This window comes from Gasterosteus aculeatus, chromosome 10 (genome assembly GCF_964276395.1).
Source record: "Gasterosteus aculeatus chromosome 10, fGasAcu3.hap1.1, whole genome shotgun sequence".
NCBI lineage: Eukaryota > Metazoa > Chordata > Actinopteri > Perciformes > Gasterosteidae > Gasterosteus > Gasterosteus aculeatus.
The window spans coordinates 3,942,628-3,961,615 of record NC_135697.1 but is presented as its reverse complement, the minus strand read 5'-3'; the positions used below and the strand labels follow the sequence as shown (position 1 = coordinate 3,961,615).

Genomic DNA, 18,988 nt, shown 5'->3' with positions numbered 1-18,988 from the left:
TATTTTTACTACTCATGAAATACAATTGACAAATGTATTAATGCAATTGTTTACATATGTAAGGTAATTGGGTGATGTTATTTCACACAGGCGGTATGTGAGAGATCAACCATTCGACTCAGACGTAGACTTAAACAAGGACACTAGCAGAGTTGCCCTTAATCAAAGAAAACTTTATTGAAAATTAAAAGACAGAACTCCAAAGCTCTTGGAAACAGTAAAAAAGTATTCAGCTTCAGATTAAAGAAAACAGTCCTACAGCTGTTCAGTACATGCAGTATGTACAGTCAAAAGTGGGACCAAGCAACACAGTGAGATTCACGAAACAAAGTCGCGTCAATTCCTCCTAAAAACTTTCATCGATGCCTTGAACTTAACGTTTTGTCGTCTTTACTTCCCGTGTAGGTTCTCTGACAGGAGTTTTAACAGTGGTTTGCTTTTTTTTGCGAGAGGATTCACTGCAACTTTTGTCTTTAAAAAAAATGAACCATAGTTTAGTTTTCCTTTCCCCCGATGTTGATTACAATAATTTAGGTTCTATAAGTCTATACACATATCAACCTCTTGTAATAACTATCATTTTATTTCATTTTCATTAAAAGTCTAAAACAAGGAGGTAGCCACTTACCTAAATCAATCGATGGTTATGAGTAAAAAAAAAAAAAAGATCTGTGGATTTGTGTCAAATTCATTTACAATTTTTTTTAAACTGAAAACACCCACAATCTATGTGAATATACTGGACACCATCCACACACACACACACGTAAAAATGTCAAATACAGGTTAAGTGGCACTAATGAAAAAGCTCGGATGAAGTTATCTGATTTTTCGGAGCGGTTCATCAAAAGATTTTCCGTGTTTGATAATTTGCGGACGGTGAGCCCGGGGCCCACTACCGATTGGTCCCGAGGAGCGAGCTATGAATCGAACGCTTCATGCAGTAACATCAAAGATTTATCACAGCCCCCAAAAAAAACAAAGGAAGAAAGAACAGGAAGGTGGAAATCATCTGACGCCTTGCTACACTCGCACAGGTACAGCTGTGCCTCTCGCAGCCGGGGCTGTGCCCTCTAACAGATTACACAGGTATCGCTATATATATACTGTATATGTCATTTCTAAGGCACAAATGCATTTCTTATTTTGTCTTTTTTTTTTTTTCTCCAAAGAATCTTCATCTCTGTTGCCTCAGTATTTTCTCCCTTAAAAAGAAACCGTTGAGCTAACCGGCTGCAAAACACTAAACAGAACAAATCACCTTCACATAAAAGCACTCTGAAATTAAGCTAACCTCACATACAAAACGCAACAGAGTGCCGCTCCTCGTTCAAGTCAGTTCTCTCTTCACTCAAACTGTGAGAAGGCTCAAACTCACTGAACACATTTTTTTTTTTTTTTTTAACTATAAACAACATGATGACCTGGTGGGGGAAACAGAAAAGAACAACCCCTCCATCGCCACAGTAACCGTTACCACACTGAATACACAAGAGAAGATAGAGCCAGCTGCTCTACTGCTTCTGGGCGGAGACGTCTCCGGCGCTCTTGGCGTCTTTACGCTCTACTTCTGCGCTGTCGTCTCCCAGCTCGCCCTCCTGCCCTCCCTGGAACATGTCGTGGGTCCACTTCGGGCTGCTGCCCCCCTTGCGGTAGATGAAGCGCCCCCGGCGGGACGGGATGGAACCCCGGCCCCTCCCGCGGCTGTCCACCCAGGTCTTCTCGCCGTCGCGGTCGTCGTGCTGGACGGGGGACACAGGCAATGGGAAAAGGTAAATTCAGAAGTCCTTTACACAGCAGGAACACTAAGACAGGACGAGTCTGTCCCCGCCCACAAAGACGCCGCTAAACCCCACAACTGCAGTGTTTACAGCAGCGGAACTAAATTGAGGTTTTATTCCCTCTATTATTTGTTAGTAATAAATTCTACTCTGACATGCCGTAATGTCTGTGAAAAAGGCCCATGTTTTGAGAGCCTTGTCATGCCACTGAATCAATTAGTAATTTCAGAGGCTCACCAGGTAATACTTCCTGCTCTTGGGAGTGTATTCAGGGTCCCACTCCTCCTCTGGAGGGCGCACTGCAGGATTTACATTTGCAGGGTTTCCATTGCTGCTGTTGTTGTTGTTGTTGTTGTTGCCTGGATAATTTCCCCTGCTCCACCCTCTCCCTCTGACTCTGGGGAACTGTAATCAAAACAACAAGGTGGACTCAAACTTGCAGTCAACGGACAAGCACATTTTTGACAATAAGAGACGAATATTTGTATTGTTATTAATATTTGACATTTTTGGTCCAAGTCAGAGTAAGAAAATAGGACGACAGAACACACGAGTAAAGAGCCATACTGATGGGCATCTGTTTTAGTGATAAGTTCCGCTGATTTATGCTACATTACCTCAATAACAATCAGGTTGTGCATGGAATATGTGTCATCATTATCATCATCATCCACATTATGTTCCTTAGCATTAGGAGGAAGGAACAGAAGAGAAGCGCAGTCTACTGTGTCGCCATTAGGGACAAAGAATTGCAGAAGATGAGACGTCAGTAGGTGAATGACAGCAGAACAGCAGGAGAGATGAACGAGGCGTAACAAGAACTTACGAATCCGCGGCCTCGGCCTCTCTCTGCATTGTAGCCGTCGTAGTGGCCTCGTTCTCCCGAGCCGCAGTAGTCGCGTGGAGGATAACGCATCTGACCATAGCACTCCTCAGGGTGCTCCATCCCGTCTCCTCCCATGAACTCCTTACCTCTGTAAGGCGGAGGGTAGGGGGACGGAGAGGAGGATGAGGAAGAGGAGGACGGAGAGCGCTCCCGCTTCTTCTTACCCTTCCTGTGGGCAGAGAACATCGAGGCTGGGTGAGTCTCTCATGAAAAAAAAATAAAGTATCACAACAGCTGGATATACAGGTGGTGGAATATTCGTTGAGTGGTTCTGAATTTGTATGGTTGTATGGTTACGGGAGACATGACTCACGTTTTTACCAGAGAGGAGAGAGAAGGTGCTGGATGTTCTATAATCGGTGAAGGCTAGTTCAACTTTTCCTGTCGCTTCATATTAAGCATTCACATTCCTCAGACTTTGAAAATTACTCTACAGCCGTTGTCATCCTAAAAAGATATATATCTTTTACACATTTCCTATTTCTGAATAATAACGTAACGGCACCATCATACCTGACTCAACACACTTTGGGAAGGTTATACAATGTACTGTAGAGCGGCCTACGCGGTGGTGGTAGAGTCCCCGAACATGGCAACACAGCACCAACAGTAACCTCGCGTTCCCTGTGGCCGCGTTGACTCTGTAGGGGGCGAATGGACGCCGCAGACTGGACGTACTTGGATTTCTTGTGGTGTTTCCCGGATTTCTCAGAGGACTTCTCTCTGCTCGCTCCTCGGGAGCCTCCGGGGCTCCGGTCTCCTTCGCGCCTCGGCTCCTTCCCGGCAAACCTCTTGCGCCTTTCAATATCCAGGCGAAGGTCCATCACGTCGCCTTTGAACTTTTTACTTGGATCCTGCGGGAACGCGTGTTCGTTAGCCCCCAAACCAGCCGTTTGTAACACTGATCAATAGATTCAGATATGCTGTGAATGTGTTTGGTTAACATAAAAGTCTAATCAGTGCATTACAAATTACCAAGTATTGTGTTCCCTCTAGTGGTTAGGAAAAATATAGTGACAGAAAATATTGCTAAAAATGGCTTTTGACAATAAAACAAAAAGTATTGGTGGAAACCAGCAGCATGCATGTAGCTTAATGAAATAAACTGAATTTTACAGCGTTTTTTTGTAGCTTCACTTTTTTTCTTTCAAGAAAAATACTTACAAGGTAAAGGCACTGATAAGCGTCCCTTGAGAGGCTTGGATTCGGGATCTTAATTCACTTCCTTTTAGCCTTTGCTTGGGCTCGTACATACCCAATCAATAACCATATCTCATAGGCTGGGGGGGCTTGCTCGGCACTTACAAAACACAATTGGGTTCTTTTGATTTAGAAATACGCATCCTTTGAAAGAAAAGCACAAAGCTGAACACTGCTGCTTTGGGTCGTCTCAAAATTTGCTTGTTCCAAATACGTCAAATTTCAAAATGGCGGGTCACCTTGTAGCTGGTCTCCTCCATATCCTCAAACAGGTGAGAGTGCCTCTTAAAAGCACTCGGGGAAACATCGATTCTCCTGAGAAAGGAGGGGAAAAACCGCTGAGGTCAATAACAGAAGATCTAGAAGCTTAAACCCCCTCAGATGAGAAAACGACACGTCGTGGGTACCTGTGGATTTCTGGGCTCTTCCTTGGCTTCATCATTTCTACCTCTGCAGCCTTTCTTTGGTACATGGCAAAACGCTCACTTAGAGTCATGTCTGAGGATGGGAAGTGTTGCGCTGCCAACAAAGAACAACAAACTGTTAATCCAAGGTACAGCGGCATATGACAGAACGTCAAGGAACAAAACGTGCGCTGCATCTCCTCGACCGTCCAAACGGCCGTCGTCTCGTTGCCGCTGAGCCCCGATTATACTTTACCTTTGATGTAGTGCACGATTGAGACTATGTGCTGAGCGAACAGCTCCGAGGGGCTCCGGCGGAGCTGTGGCGACTGAACGTGCTGAAAAATGGAACGAAACTCTGGATCTTTCTTAGTGGGATTGGGCATCTCTCGCGGCATGAGGCGCTCTTTAGACAGGGAGGAACTGCAGCAACAGAAGAGGCAAGAAACACTGAACGATGAGAAAAACATCGCTGCTCATAGTTACAACAGACAAAAGTTTTTTTTCCCCAAAATCATTCTGACTGTTGTGTACAAGATTGACGTCACGGACCTCAAAAGAGGGATTTGCATGTTTCACGTGCATTGGACCATGTCAACTGTCCTCTGAATGTAACAAAAGGCTGTAAGGAGGATCTGTTCGAATAGTTTACCATGAATAAACCTCTTACCTGGGCATCTCATCGACAGAAGCGATTTTGTGTTCAAAGTCGTCCCTTGTTGCCGACATGTGACGTACAGGGGAGTCCTCGCGACGAGGGAAAGCTCCGGGAAACAGCGGGCGCTCCTTCTCTCTGGACGTTGCGGGCGGGGACAGACTCCTCCTGGACTTCTCCTTGTCTTTCTTCTCCTTCTTCTTGGACTTCTCCTCCTTCTTGGAGCTGTGCTTGCGGCCTCGGTAGAACTCCTCCTCCATGTGATCGAGGGGCTCGGCTTCTTCGGGATCTCTGCGGCTTTTCTCTTTAACCGACGGGTAGGACGTGGAATAGCTCGGCTCATCCCCCCACTTCCCGAAAATGTCCCGAGCAGTGAGGGTGGTTTTGACATCGCCGTCCTCATTGATGTCCCTCTCTTTCAGCCCGTGAGACTTGAGGAACTCCTCTTCTCCAGCGTCAAAGAAAGGCAGCGTCTTGCCCTCCTTGTCGGACGAAGAAGTGGCAGAGATGTTGAAAAGGTCTCCGGACTTGCCTCCTTTCTCGAGCTCTCGGTCAGCGCCGCTCTGCTCTTTATCGCGGCCGTTCTCCTTTTCAGCGGCCTGCTTTTTGTTTTTGTTCTCGGCCAAGAACCTGAAACAGAGACCCAGACTGAGCTTCAGTACCTGCAACTGCAATAACAACATTCCAGACTGAGAACAAGAACACATAATCCCATCGGCGTAATTCTCCAGTTAAAAGAAAAAAAACATACAAAAGATAAACCCAAACCCTCTACAATCAGGCATGAAAACGGGTCAAGGGTGAAAAGGGGAGAAGGATATTACCCTTCTAGGGGTTTAACTGGTTTTGTCCCAGGGATCACCATTCTGAATAGAAAGTAATTTGCGGCCGACTGACGTGCCTGCACGCGCATCCTTGTTTGTAACCACCACGCCCCCCCAGAGCTATTCTGCCTATAACACTTAATATGTGCAGTTATCACATATTCCGCCTGTAGCACTAGTAGTCAGTGTAATTTCTTTGATATTTTTCACAATATTCAAGAGTAGTCACTGAAGAGATTCAGTGATTGCATCTCGCGCTCCCTTCTGACACGCGCACCTGTTCGCAGTTCACTGAATCTCGCGCTCCCTTATGGTTGTAGCTGGTTGTCATCTACGGTCCACTACGGTTACAGAGAGGTGCCGTTTGTGTTTTGACAACGTTTTATCTCATAATTTCGGAAATGTGCTTCTATAGTTGTGTGAATGCTCGGGCCAACACTCGGGCCAATCCAAAGACGGCGTTTGTGACCAATCAGGTGTAGAGACCATGGTGACTGGCTCCTCCCCCTTACTGTCAAAAAGAACAGCGAGCGCGTAGAAAACTCCTTAGAGCGCGAGCAGAGATTCTCCTCGCGAGCAACGAAGTTCACGCTCCGCGAGCGAGCAAATATCTCGCGCGAGACCGGACTCTCGAATTTTGCCTTTTTTTTTTGCCATACACCCCCCCCCCTCCCTCACCAAATCTACACGATTCACGTAGGTCACCTATTTTGGTTTCAAAACGGCAAATTTCGCCGAAAGGTGAGGGATTTTCATGCCTCACAATATTATTACTTACTAAATAAAACATATGACCTCTACAGGGAACATCACAGACCAGGTTAAAACCAGTCATAAGTGGGATTTCATCACAGAATGCTACATTGTCAATGCACTTATACGTTTCCCTTTTTAACTTCCGGAAAAAGCATAGATGTGTTTGAAAGAAAACTATTGATCATCATTTGTCAGAAGGAGTTAAAAGAACATGACATGAATCTGTAAAAAAAAGGGGAATAGACCTACTTCTTGAATGCAGCAGAGATCACAGTCTTATCTTCACATTTGGCCTCTTCCTTTGAGAAGAACCCAAAGCCGCTGAAGGAGGCCGTTTGTCCGGACTTGGTGGGGCTCTTTGCTGGAGGGGACTCGGTGCCGATGGTTTTCCACATGGGGATGCCGCTCACAGACCCTTTGCCGTCCAGACCAGTGGGGTCACCTTCTTTTTTCGTGTCTGGGCTGATTCGTTTGGGGCTGGTGTCATAGTCTATCCATTTACCTCCGGATACCTTCTCGATGGCGCCGCCGTCTTCTGCTCGGCCCGATTTCTCTCCCTTGCCCTCCGGCTTGTCCTTGGCATCCTTGGCTCCAGGCTTGCCCTTGCTGCTGCGGCGATGTGGCGATGAGGACCTGGACCGCGAGGAGAAGCTGGAGTGCTTTGAGCGCCGAGATCCCTGCGAGGAGGAGCGCTCCGAGTAGTGGGAGCGGCTCCGGCTGCCCGAGCGCTTCTTGGGTGTGCGGGAGCGGGAGCGGCCCCTCCTCGGGCTGTGCATGTGGTGGTCCTGGTCGTGGTGCCGATCGTGCCAGCCTCCTCCACCACCACCACCACCTCCTCCTCCTCCTCCTCCTCCTCCTCCTCCACCGCCGCCGCCGCCGCCGCCCTGCCAGTGGGACTTATAGCCATAGCCCCCGCCGCCACCTCCCCTGTTCTGGTAATGGCTGCGGGGGTAATAGCCTCGGTTTCTGGCACGGTAGTGGTAGGGCCTGCGGTAGCCCCGGTTGTAGCCCCGGAACCCCCCTCTGTTGTTCTGATAGTCCCTGGAAGGATAGTTTCTGTAGGACGGAGAGTGGGAGCGAGAGCGGGAGCGAGACCTGGAGCTGGACGGGAGAGAAAAAGATAGAAACAGAATTATGTTATTCAGGGAAAAGTGTGTGCCGTGGGCAAATGCTCTTCACTTAAGAAAGCTGTCACGCCATCGCCACTCGGATACTACCGACCACATGACAGCACGGGCTCTCCTCGGCCAATGAAACCCTGGATATTTAAAAACACAGCTTCTCCTCAAGGACTCACACAAGGACAACTTTATATGTTGTGTTCAGATTATTATTGCATCAAACTGCAGTCTACAGCGTCAAGAAGGAGCCTTCAAGCTGCCCTGGAGCCAAAACTGCGGATGAAACGTGGACAAGAAAATAAAAACATTAAGGCTGGCAAAAAATAAGAAATAAGTCATTTAAACAGATTTCATAGAGAAAGTCTAAATGCATAGACACCAACTGTAAGTTAAGTGACACAACCGTCTCCAGCATGTAGCCGGAGGGGCCTTAAAACAGATCTACGTTGCTTGTTTTTGGATGTGCTCTGGTACATGTGATGTGGTTTTTGTCTTGTTGCCTGTACAGTCATTTATTCTTATCTTGTCTCCCTTCCAGACGTCCTGCAGAGCCACCCGGTAGTTATGCTTGGTGTTTGTCACCTGCTGGTGCATTGCCTTCTTGCTCAGGTGTTTTTCCTAAAGAGCCAACAGTGTGCTGAGGGAAACACCCTGGAGAAGGTTGTTTGTGCCGCCAAGTGTGTTTAATGACCCAGCTGCGTCTCAACACGTATGATTGTGGTCTATGTTTAAACAATTTCACCATGACATGGCATCTGATGAAAGATCACAACCATCATTTCAGGGGTCGTCGTGGCGCAAGGGGTAGAGAGGTTACACCGGGAACCGCAAGGTCGGTCGTTCGAACCCCGGCTGCCCCATGTCCCATGTCAAAGTGTCCCTGCAAGACACATAACCCCTAATTGCTCCCCGGCAAACATGTGAAAAAGCCACGGGTTAAAAATGCAATGCAAGTTGCTTTGGATAAAAGCGTCAGCTAAATGACCTGTAAGGTAATGGAATCATACAGATATTTGACCAGCAGACGGAGCCTATGGCAGCTTCTCAAAATCATTTGATCTCAGATAAAAAGTGCATCAGCAAAAAGTTTCGCCCCATTTTGTAGACCCTCCCCCAGCAGCAGGCCCCCGGGGTCTCTAAACAGTGTACTGGGAACCTTGACGGGAGACAGAAGCTTACTGTCAACAGGGGGCGACGTAAGCCCACCGACGCCTGGGAGGAGCTCACAGCTTCTCTGTCATTCACTCAAGAGGCGGAAATGTGGAGAAAAAATAATATCACTCTGATGTCTACTGTGCCTCGAACCAGCTTTGAGGGTTAGGATACACAGGAAAACTAAGGTGAGTAAAACACAACAGTGTCATTGAAACTAGATGACAAAACACAAGACAAACTCACAGATAACCAATAGGAAGTTATATCTTCAGATTTCCTTGAAAAAAAGAACACCTACAAAAGCAAATGGTAGCTCCATCAGTCAAAGACTAGAGACAAAATTCATCCAAGCACAAGATTCCTCTTCTAGAGGAAAGTGAAGTGGGATGTAAGACACTGATTAACACAAGAATAACACAGCTCCCGTCACGATGGCTTGTGCAAGCAAACAATTACGTACACGAGCTACATATTGAACCGGTGTACCTTTTCATCGAAGCGGAGCGGACATGTAGTCCCACCGGCAGGACGGTCTGTGCGGCTTTAATTCATGGGTTAGACAGTGGGAGCACCCAGGACGCAACCTGCTCTAATGCACAGAGGGAGGAGGGAGATGCAACCAGGCCAAGAGCGCTCCCTCTACTCCTCTTTCTGCCTGACAATCATTGACCAGCAGTGTAGCAATGCTGCCTCCAAAGAAAACATCCGGTCCAACAATCCACCGCCTCTCCAACCCTCGAGGGACAACCGAAAAACATGAGCGGGCAACAACAGGGCAGCCTGTGTCCCCTAGAGCTGCACATGAAGAAATCTATCCGTACGGGCTGCCAGCTTCAAACGCGAACGCTCGTCACAAATATAGATGACTGGAGATGTATTACAAGGAGGCAGATGAGCTGACGTAATCAGCTCGAGGCGTTCACACAGGAAACACATTTATACAAAATAAGAGCAAATGAGGCTCGGTAAAAAGGAGAGCAATAAGACAACGACTTCCATGTTCAGTTTGAATTTCACCAGAGTTCAAAACAACATCAAGTGTGTATCTAGAACATACTCGATGGACATAAGATTGAGGTTCCCAGATGCTAGTTGCTCACAGCCTTTAGCATTAGCTCAGATGAGAAGCTACAGTATGGTAACCTTAATTTGTACATCAGCTTATTTCATTTTTAATCTCACACCAACGCTGGTAATTTATCTGATTAAATTCAGCTCCCAGCAACATTGCAACACATTATTCAATCTTGTTTTCAATCTGGATTTTGTGCAGCCGATAGCGGAGCGCTGGATAACTGAAGCAAAATGGCTGTGAGAGCAAAGGGTGACGAGCCACTGGTTATTTCCTTGTTACATATCAATAAACCAGTTGTCACGAACAGCACAGAGCTAAAACCACAGCCTGCATATCGTAAAAATACAGTTGTATCAACTTGCATGGATTAAATTTTCCCCATTTTCAAAAAGTAAAATATGAAATTACTAGAAAGGTACTAATCACTGTTGTCCTATTACAAATCAGTAATAACAGATGTAATTACAGCGCAACATGTTTAATACTTGTAGGTCAATGTCAGAAAGAGAAAAGTGGATTTACCTATAGCGACGTTTCCTGGATCTTGAGCGGGAGCGGCTCCTCGAGTGAGACCTGGAGTAAGATCTGGATTTGGATCTCGATCTGGAGCGGGACCGAGCTGGGGAATCCGGAGCCTTTGACATCTTTAGACCAGTCTAAATATTTCTCCCCTTGATATCTAAACAAGAAAACAAGTACATTTAATTAATGTTCACAAGGGGAATGAATCAGATGAAAATGTTCATGCCCTTCAAAAAGAAGAATTCATCATCCACATTCTCCAGGATTGTTCAGATGCATATTAGCTTCATTCACAAATCCCAGGTTCCAGCAGGATTCTAAAACATAGATAATATATCAGCAGACTGCAGTAAAGACTTCATCTTGGCCATAGAAACCCGGGCCGCCTCAATATTGTGCAATAAGTGTCTCCCGTTAGTACATGACGGACATAAATCTCAGACAACCCTAGTTTGTGGACGTGCGGACAGAGTACATGACACCATGTCCCCCGTCACCAAGAGAGCCCTCACACTTAGCTGCTTTAGAACCTGCCGTCAGCAGCCCCTAAAACCCCGTGTGACCGTGATCTGTCAAAACCAATGCAGCGATGATACACGGAGGCCCCCAGGTTGGCTTTAGGACCGGAGCATGCAGCTGGAGCAGCAGGGACACAAGGACGCACGAGCCGGCAGCAGCGCGAAACAGGTTGAGCTTTGGTGCTGCAAGATGAGAGGGCTGCTGCTGAAGAGAAGCGAGGTCTGGCTCAGCCGTGCAGCCATAACAAACCCTTCTAGTAACAGGTTACGGCCTCTGTTAATAAATGAAGTGATACTACGACCTATAATTATTGCCCTTTGTTGGGGCGGAGAGGTTCAGACGTTGCACATTGTTGGAAAAACAACAATAATGTCTCGTCGTAGTCGGATGAGTCTGTACTCTGTTATAATGATACAAGTGTTCGTCAGGTCGGCTGATAGCCGAGACGTTTGGGCGTCGATGTCCAGATGATCTTGTGGTAACTCGTGGGGTAAAATGCATGACCTGAGGTGTGGAACATGATGGTCTACATAAAGATTCACCAGCATTTGGCGTTTCGCAGAGCTCCCCCGTTTCAGTACATTCATCTCCAGCTATTTATTCCAGTGAAGGTGACCTACAGAAGGCTTGGGGCATAACCTGTGTATGTTGTCAACTGCGCCTCCTACCTTCAAATATTATTTAATAAATGCCCGGTTTTAGGATTTTACATCAGTGTTGAGTATGATTTATCAACATCATTATCCTCATCATCATCCCTGGATTGAATCAGACATTTCCGATCGTCTACTGCAACGATTGTAATATAATAAAAGCATGAAATGTCAGATAAAAAGACCCAAATGCTGTGGTAAATTGTTAAACCGCTGATCTAAAAAGTACTATGTTTGTTGGTTTAAAACCAACAAAGTTAACAAACAGTGCTTCAGTTAAGTGACTTTGACCCCTCAGCAAGCTACTGAATCCACATGAACCAAAAATGACAACCACAAGTGCAACATGGCATCACCTACTTCATCAGAAAAATGTATTTTTGTAAATATTTAATTCTTTCTTCATAATGGAGAGAAGTCTACTGCAGCGTCACTGGTCTCGAGCAGGTAATGCTGCTTTTACTTCACCAGGGACTGATTACTGTTAAGAAAGGCAGCGTCTGTTATACCAATGATTCAATCCGCTATTCTATTGGTTAAATCAAAGTCCAAAACCATTGCGGCTTATTCAAGATTCCCTTTGAGAACCCAAGGAAATGGATAACAGTGTTTCTTCTTTCAGTGAATGCTATTTGGAATGGCTCTTTTCTTCTATGTTTGAAGGGACAACAGTTGCTATGTGTGAAACAATGGTTGCTACGTGTTAATACAGGGTTTCTCCAGCCACTACAAATCCAAAGCAGGCCGCTCAAGGGTTTTATTGACTACCAAAGGCCCTCATTTCTCTTCTGCTGAACCTCCAACTTTCAACACCCAAAATGTAGGTACCCCATTGCACGCCTCCCGTCCCACTGCTTGTTATACGGGCACTCTCAGAATATTTAGTCCCATGTTACATTAGGGAAAAACATTCTCGCATCAAGAAAGGACTTTTATGCGGCTGAAATTCTCAACAGGCCGTTTTCACCAAGTGAGTTTAACGTGCAGAGCTGTGCAAACTAAGGTAGCGGCCTAAAAGCAAGAGGGGTGGCAATTTGGTCTTTTTAACGTATTATATATTCATAGCATCATCTCTGAATCTTTTCTTCCCTGCAGCCCTCATCTATGGTGGCTTGAATGAGAAGTACAGGAGTGGTGGAGCACATTATCTACAGTGAGCTGGAGCCAAAGCCACAACTAAAAAAAAGGAAGTGAGAGGAGCATGAATAATTCTGCGTCGTTTTCATCTCTTTCAATTTTTGACAGTGTGAACTGCTTTAAATACTATAATAATCTATTACAAATATTGTGCATGTGACTCCACTGCACTTAAAAAAAACTGGTGACTAGCTGCTTTGCAAATTCTAATAAATACGGAAAAGGTAAATCGATTCATACGTAATGATGTACGATTCTATATTAAAGTATCATGCAGTTTAATCATTTAACAGCTGCGATGTTTTAGTGATAGTACACAATAATATATCAAAAATGACAAAGACATGCCGTATTATGTCACGTTACTAGTAAAATAGTATTTTTCAACAATAGGGCTACTTTCCCTAATAAAACCCCTCTGAACATCGCCGCTGGATGTGACTGCATGTGGGTAACACCAGCCACGGGGTTCAATGGTCACTGGTTGGATGTTTAACGTCAGCTAACGTTAGTTAATGATCACCAGTCGGGGAAGGCAACGTAAAGCATATCATGGGTGCTGCTACACCAACAGCAAATAACGTTATAACAAACTACACACAACGCAATGCATAAAATACATAGTTAGCTTTGCTAAACGTGCAGCGACGACACGCAGCGCTGTGATCGATATTCAACGTTAAGCCCGATAAAACGGACTAAAGCCATCGACACCGAAGGGCCAACGTTAATGGCACGCTTAGCGTCACCGGCAGAAAAGCAGTTGACGTTCCTGCCTTAAAACACGAACCTAGCTACAGCAAATTAAGTCAAAATTACCTGTTTCCGTTTTCACAAGAATGGCGAGAGCTCGTCTGTGTGGGTTCTCGTCGGTAGACGGGCGGTTGGAGCAGGTAACCGTTGAGGCCAGGCGGCTCGTCCGCTCCCTCCTTCCTGCTTTTGCTCCTCGGCCTCTCGAACGCAGCGAGGCTAAGCGGATGTTAGCAGCTTAGCTCGTTAGCAGCGCGATCGTCACCAGCTAGGCCACCGAAACAGACGCACTGCGCCTTTGGAAAAAGGAATGCGCTCGGATTACCCCGACCTGCGCATTTGACGCATCCGCTGATGCTTCCGTGTGCTTTTCAACTGCTAAATGTAGGTTTTTGTTGGCACCAAGCGCTAACGACCGAGAAGCACAGTTAGCTCACGACACTATCCTCGCTGAGCTCTGATCTCGCGATACTTTGTGGGCCGTGCGGGAGGAGAAGCTATGGGGTAAAGGCAGGGTCAACTTTCCTCTCAGGGGGAAACGAAGATGTCTCTGTAACACTCGTCGCACAGGTACTCAGCTGTGTGTTCTCATCCGCTCTCTGTGTTGTGGATTAAACGCAAACGCCCTGCCTGAGGAATATGCAGTAGTAGTGGAGGAAGTACTCTGATTTGTATGTGTAAAAACACTCAGTTGCAACTAAAAGTATTGCATTCAAAATGTACTAAAGCAGCTCTACAAAGCGTTGTCATCACGCTGTATTTAATGTATCTAAACCAGAAGTAGGCTTCTCATTATACAGAATGTCCCATTTCAGAATCATGCCAGTACTAGATTATAATAATTGATAGTTTTCTTTATTCATCACTTTAATGTTGCGTCCCGTTAAAGGTGGAGCTACTTTTAACTATTTAGTGTGTGTATGCATATATATGCATCATTTATTTAATTTTTAAATACATTTTATTATTTACTTTAGTTGATGTACATTTTGTATTAACAATCTGATTCTACAGTAAGTGACTAATATAGTCAGACATTTATCTGTTTTTGTGTGTAGTCCATGCGGTTTTCACTCCATGTAGCAGCTCCTTGGAATATGTAATAGTTATGGTGAGGAACATGATATACAATACAATGGCAGTTAAGTGCTATTTTCATCTGTAGAATAAAAAGGACAAACGTAGGAAATTCTCTGCGTGGTGTCTGTGGGGAAGTAAATAACCTCCGTTCCTTAAGAGAACAAATGACTGACATCCACAGTGATGGTGCAGGATGTATGCACGAGCTAAGCCTCTCACGCATGGTTAGTATGTGTACAGATCGAGTAAAGATTTGGTCAAACTACAAAAAACAAGCTTACAAAGACTTCAAGTGGCTTACGAAGATCCCATGCAAAAATGGGAATGAAATGTATGAAATGTATGTGACTGCAGGAGTCAACATCTTCCAAACTGCTTTACGAAACATTTGACGTTCTGCTTTGAGGACCTATAACCTCCATCACAGGTTTCCCTCAACGGTTCCTTGGTGTTTACCTCAGTGCAGCAGCACTGACACGAGAACTACAAACTCCCTGCTGCACTTATGTGACTAATTGATTTTGACTTTCCACATTGACAAATCTTTATAATATTTGTATAATGTCTTTTTTTTTTTCAGTACCTCTTTCTTGGTTTCAAGCTGTTTTTCTATGAACATCAGTGACACATTTACAGAATTATATTGGTGGAGTTTGTTCCTGTAAATAAATATGTGAAATGATAATAATGGTTACGATCTTCTCACAATGATTTTTCCTTTTGAGTTAATCAGTTCATTGAAATAAAATACTTGTCTATGTCTATTGTGTGTCAAACGCACAATAGACTTTTATCAGACTAATTAAAGCTTAGGAAAGGCACGTTTTAATGAGAAGTTTTGAACCAAAATACAGAAAATAAGACTTTCCCTCACTGTGAAAGGTCTTCTTGTGGAGCTGAGTACCATCTGTTCACCCTCAGAGAACTTTTAATCCCACACAGTGACGAGGAAGTCAATCTGCAGCCAACAGATCGGCGTGTCGTGTCAATTCTTCCTCTCCAATACACAACTCGTTTTTTAGAACCCTTACCCCCAATTTTAATCTACGTTGTACATATTTACATCTTCAGAAAATATAAAAAACAGTTTGCACCAAAATGGTAGTACGCGTTGAACGAACAAGTAATATTATATGACATATTTCCTGCTTCACTGTCATAGTACATTCATACGACTCTTCCTATCTGGTCCATGTGTTTACAGTATGTCCTCATCACACCCTTATTTCTGTATACAGTGTCTCATTATTGGCATTACTTGTACTTGTACCATCACTGTATATATAAATAAATATATATCATATAATATCATAGAGCTGTCCGTCCGTCTGTTGCCTGCTGTCACAATCACATGACATCTGGTCCACCGTCTGCATCAAAGACCTGATTTTAATTCCTATAACCCTGCGTGGCATGTTGTGATCAAATTGCTCCTCGTTGACCTTTGGTTAAGACATGCAAACAGTTGCAGCACAGGTGCTGGACCCTTTGGACGAGCCAAAGTTAAATTTACCCCCCCTGACAAATCCCTCCTTTGGCCACAATGTGAGGGGCGGCCTGTGACTCCTTGTCTGTCACTTACTGTTACGAGCTGTTTATGGCGGTTTGAAGTCCAGAGACGTGAAGTGGCAGAGGACAACCCTGACCAGTGAGCCACGGGACGAGACGTGAAATAAGAGTCAGTGAGATTAAAGGGTTTGTGGCAGCAACATGAAACGTGGGGAGCTTTTTGTGTCATCGTTCAAAATAGAACATATAACAAGCAATGTGCAAAAATACAACTACAGCAAATGAGTATGAACAATTTTTAAAATGTTATCTTTCGATTAGTGATGAACTGTCTTTATGAACTTAATTACTCCTCTTTAAGTAGCAAGAAACGTTTTCTCTTTTTGAAGTGAAGCATCAGAAGTAAAACGCAACTAACTTTCTTAGAGATCATTTACCTTGAACTAATAAGAAGCCTGTTCTTAATTGTACCGCTTTCAGTGGTGGAAGAAAGTAGAAATACTGAAGTCATAAATATTTCATTAAATGGTAAAAGGTCCTAAATTCAACATACAACTTTAATCAAAATGATTTTGATCAAATAAAAATACTCATTATGGCTCCTTTAAAAGTGTTGTGGAAGATTAGATTATTCTTGCTTTGTACCTAATGATTACATTTCTAGGTACTTCAATGTTGTATAGTTTTGCGATACAAATACAGTTATACTTGTAATACTGCAACATTGCAGTTTATTTATGTATTAAGTAACTAGTAGTGTCAAGTTTACTGTACCAGTTAAGGTTAGGACACATTTTCTCATTCAATTCAACAAGAAGGTGTCTGTATTGGAGTAAAAACAACAGCAAGTAATGGAGTAGAACTGTGAAAGGGAACTACTCAAATAGAGTTTAAGTACCTCAATATGTACGTAACCACGGTACTTTATTGAATCTGTGGTTACATGCCACCACTGATTGCTTTCAATGTTCACGTTTCCATTTGGTTATCCGCTTTTGCTGTTTCCTTCCACTTTACATTTTTATTCAATTAGGAATAGAACAAAATGACAAAAAACAGAGAAGCACAAAGCATGTAGCCATGTAAACATGTGTGAGAGAGATTGTAGAGAAGAGAGAGGAAGGGAGACCAGAAAGTAAAGGGCTCACCTTGCAGGGGGGGGGGTGTCGAGAACAGAGCCGTCTCTCTGCCTCTCGCTCTGTAGAAATGAATAGTGAGGAAAAAGCCTCAGCGATGGCCGTAGAGAAAAGAAGCCAAACCCCCCCCCCCCCTCCCCTCTCCCTCCCTCTCTCCCTCCCACTGGCCAACAACAAGCACTTGGTGAAATCACATCTGAATTATAAATAGTTGACCCCGTCGGAGCGCTTTTCAGTGATGTTGTCGATGTTCGGAGTGATGGCAGTCACAGTATGCGTTTGCTTGCAGGCGTTGAGATGCGGCGGACAGAATCATCGCCTCCACGCCGCGCTGAGCCCGTCTCATCTGTCGTGTGAGGAATGGGCAGGTTGACACTCTGCTGCATGGCATACATTTCTAGCCGTGTATCCTGTTGCTTTTGGCCGGAGCCCAACGTAAGCGGCGCGTCGACGCGCTTGGTGCTCTGCCTCGGGCGCTGCTCACAGATCACGGACGTTTTCACCCAACCTGACCAAAGCTCGTGCATGGCAATGCACTGCATTGTGTACATTTTGTCTACAGTCGCTCCTGGGCTTGGTCGTCGCTGGCCTAGATGCTTCTTTTGGACACAGTGTGGCCTCACTTGTAACTGTGACTTCCTGGTTCGATTAATGTTCCACTTCCACTTTGATTGGGCAGTAAACCAACAGGATCAATGTGGGACCAGAGATAGCAGCCCTGCAAGACGTCACGTTGTGTTGTACAAACACGGATGCTTTTTGTGTTACACTCATAAACAGCGCTGAAGAGCAACAGATAGTTGAGGCAGTTCAGTCTGAAGCGCAGAGGTGGGCCGTTCGACAGACCATCAATATAAAACATCCACTGACTGGACAGACACAGGAAGCACAATACCACCATGAATTGCAAGGACAGAGAGGTTGTCTTCATGCACAACGTGGAACGCCTCTCTGTATGCAGCCATGCATTGTTTGGTGAGGAAGCTCTCTACTTACAAAGTCAACACCCAGACCAAAGCCCACAAGCCCACATGTCCGCCTCCCCCGCGGGTTTCTGAAGAGTTTTTTCGTCACACCGCTGTGGCCAACTGAACCCAGCTCCAGTGTTCTCTGCTAGCCATTCGATACGCTGGCGAGCCTGTGACAGACGCACCGGGAGCCAAAGCGCTCGGCCGATCCTGCAATGAAGGTCCTGTTTGAGGACAACGTTACCTGGAGCTGAGGTGAAAAAAGCAGCGACCACAAAGCATCTGAATGCTAACGTGCATTATAGCAAGTGGAAAGCAAGTCGCATGCACACACATCTTTGATCCCTTGGTTGGAGTTCACCTCGGGGCTGAATGGGGTCAGTTGTCTGCTCTGTGTAACATAAAGCCGCAGCCAAACAAACACAAGCTGAAAACAGAGGCACCCTGTTAGAATGTTGCCCATTTTTCAATACTATTTCATAACGCTGCTTCCCAGGGACAATTTACCGTCTCCACGAACTTCAACTGTCAAATTACATAAGAGACTCAAAAGATAGTAATGTAGTTGCTTTTGAATCAGAATTGAAATCCAGGCACTCTCAGACACTTGTGTGTCATTTAACATTTAAAACACCCAAATCAGGTGGAATGGGGTTCACAGCTCCAATCATAACCACAGGAAACGTGATTATTCAAATAGAAAATCTGGAATGAGGATACAAACAAAACCTTGGAAACTGTAGAATATTTTAGAAATCATGGATTCCTTTCTTGGTTTCTTAGTGTAGTGACCAGTTGACCTCATACTTGCCTAACTTTTTTGGTACAGACACTCGTATTTTCTTTTTTAAAATAGT

The 18,988-nt window shown here is 44.9% G+C and overlaps 1 protein-coding gene across 5 annotated transcripts; it reads right to left on the bottom strand.

Moving 5' to 3' along the window:
- Nucleotides 1-152: 152 nt before the first annotated feature.
- Nucleotides 153-17,238, bottom strand: thrap3b (thyroid hormone receptor associated protein 3b). 5 transcript variants are annotated; one of them, XM_078080770.1, is made up of 11 exons: nt 17,176-17,238; nt 10,380-10,536; nt 6,756-7,607; nt 4,942-5,556; nt 4,528-4,694; nt 4,275-4,386; nt 4,107-4,182; nt 3,346-3,521; nt 2,608-2,836; nt 2,019-2,186; nt 153-1,742 (listed from the first exon to the last, which is right to left on the bottom strand). In XM_078080770.1, exons 2-11 carry the CDS (start codon nt 10,499-10,501, stop codon nt 1,515-1,517), a joined length of 2,745 nt encoding a protein of 914 aa, XP_077936896.1. In that variant the 5' UTR covers nt 10,502-10,536; nt 17,176-17,238; the 3' UTR covers nt 153-1,514. The 5 variants fall into 5 exon arrangements, 4 of the variants coding, with proteins under 4 accessions (XP_077936896.1, XP_040043880.2, XP_040043882.2 ...); XM_040187946.2 differs by lacking the exon at nt 17,176-17,238 and adding an exon at nt 13,508-14,191; XR_013450850.1 differs by lacking the exon at nt 17,176-17,238 and adding an exon at nt 13,508-13,918 and having other exon boundaries at nt 1,519-1,742; nt 2,981-3,521.
- Between the last annotated feature and the right edge of the window lie 1,750 nt (nt 17,239-18,988).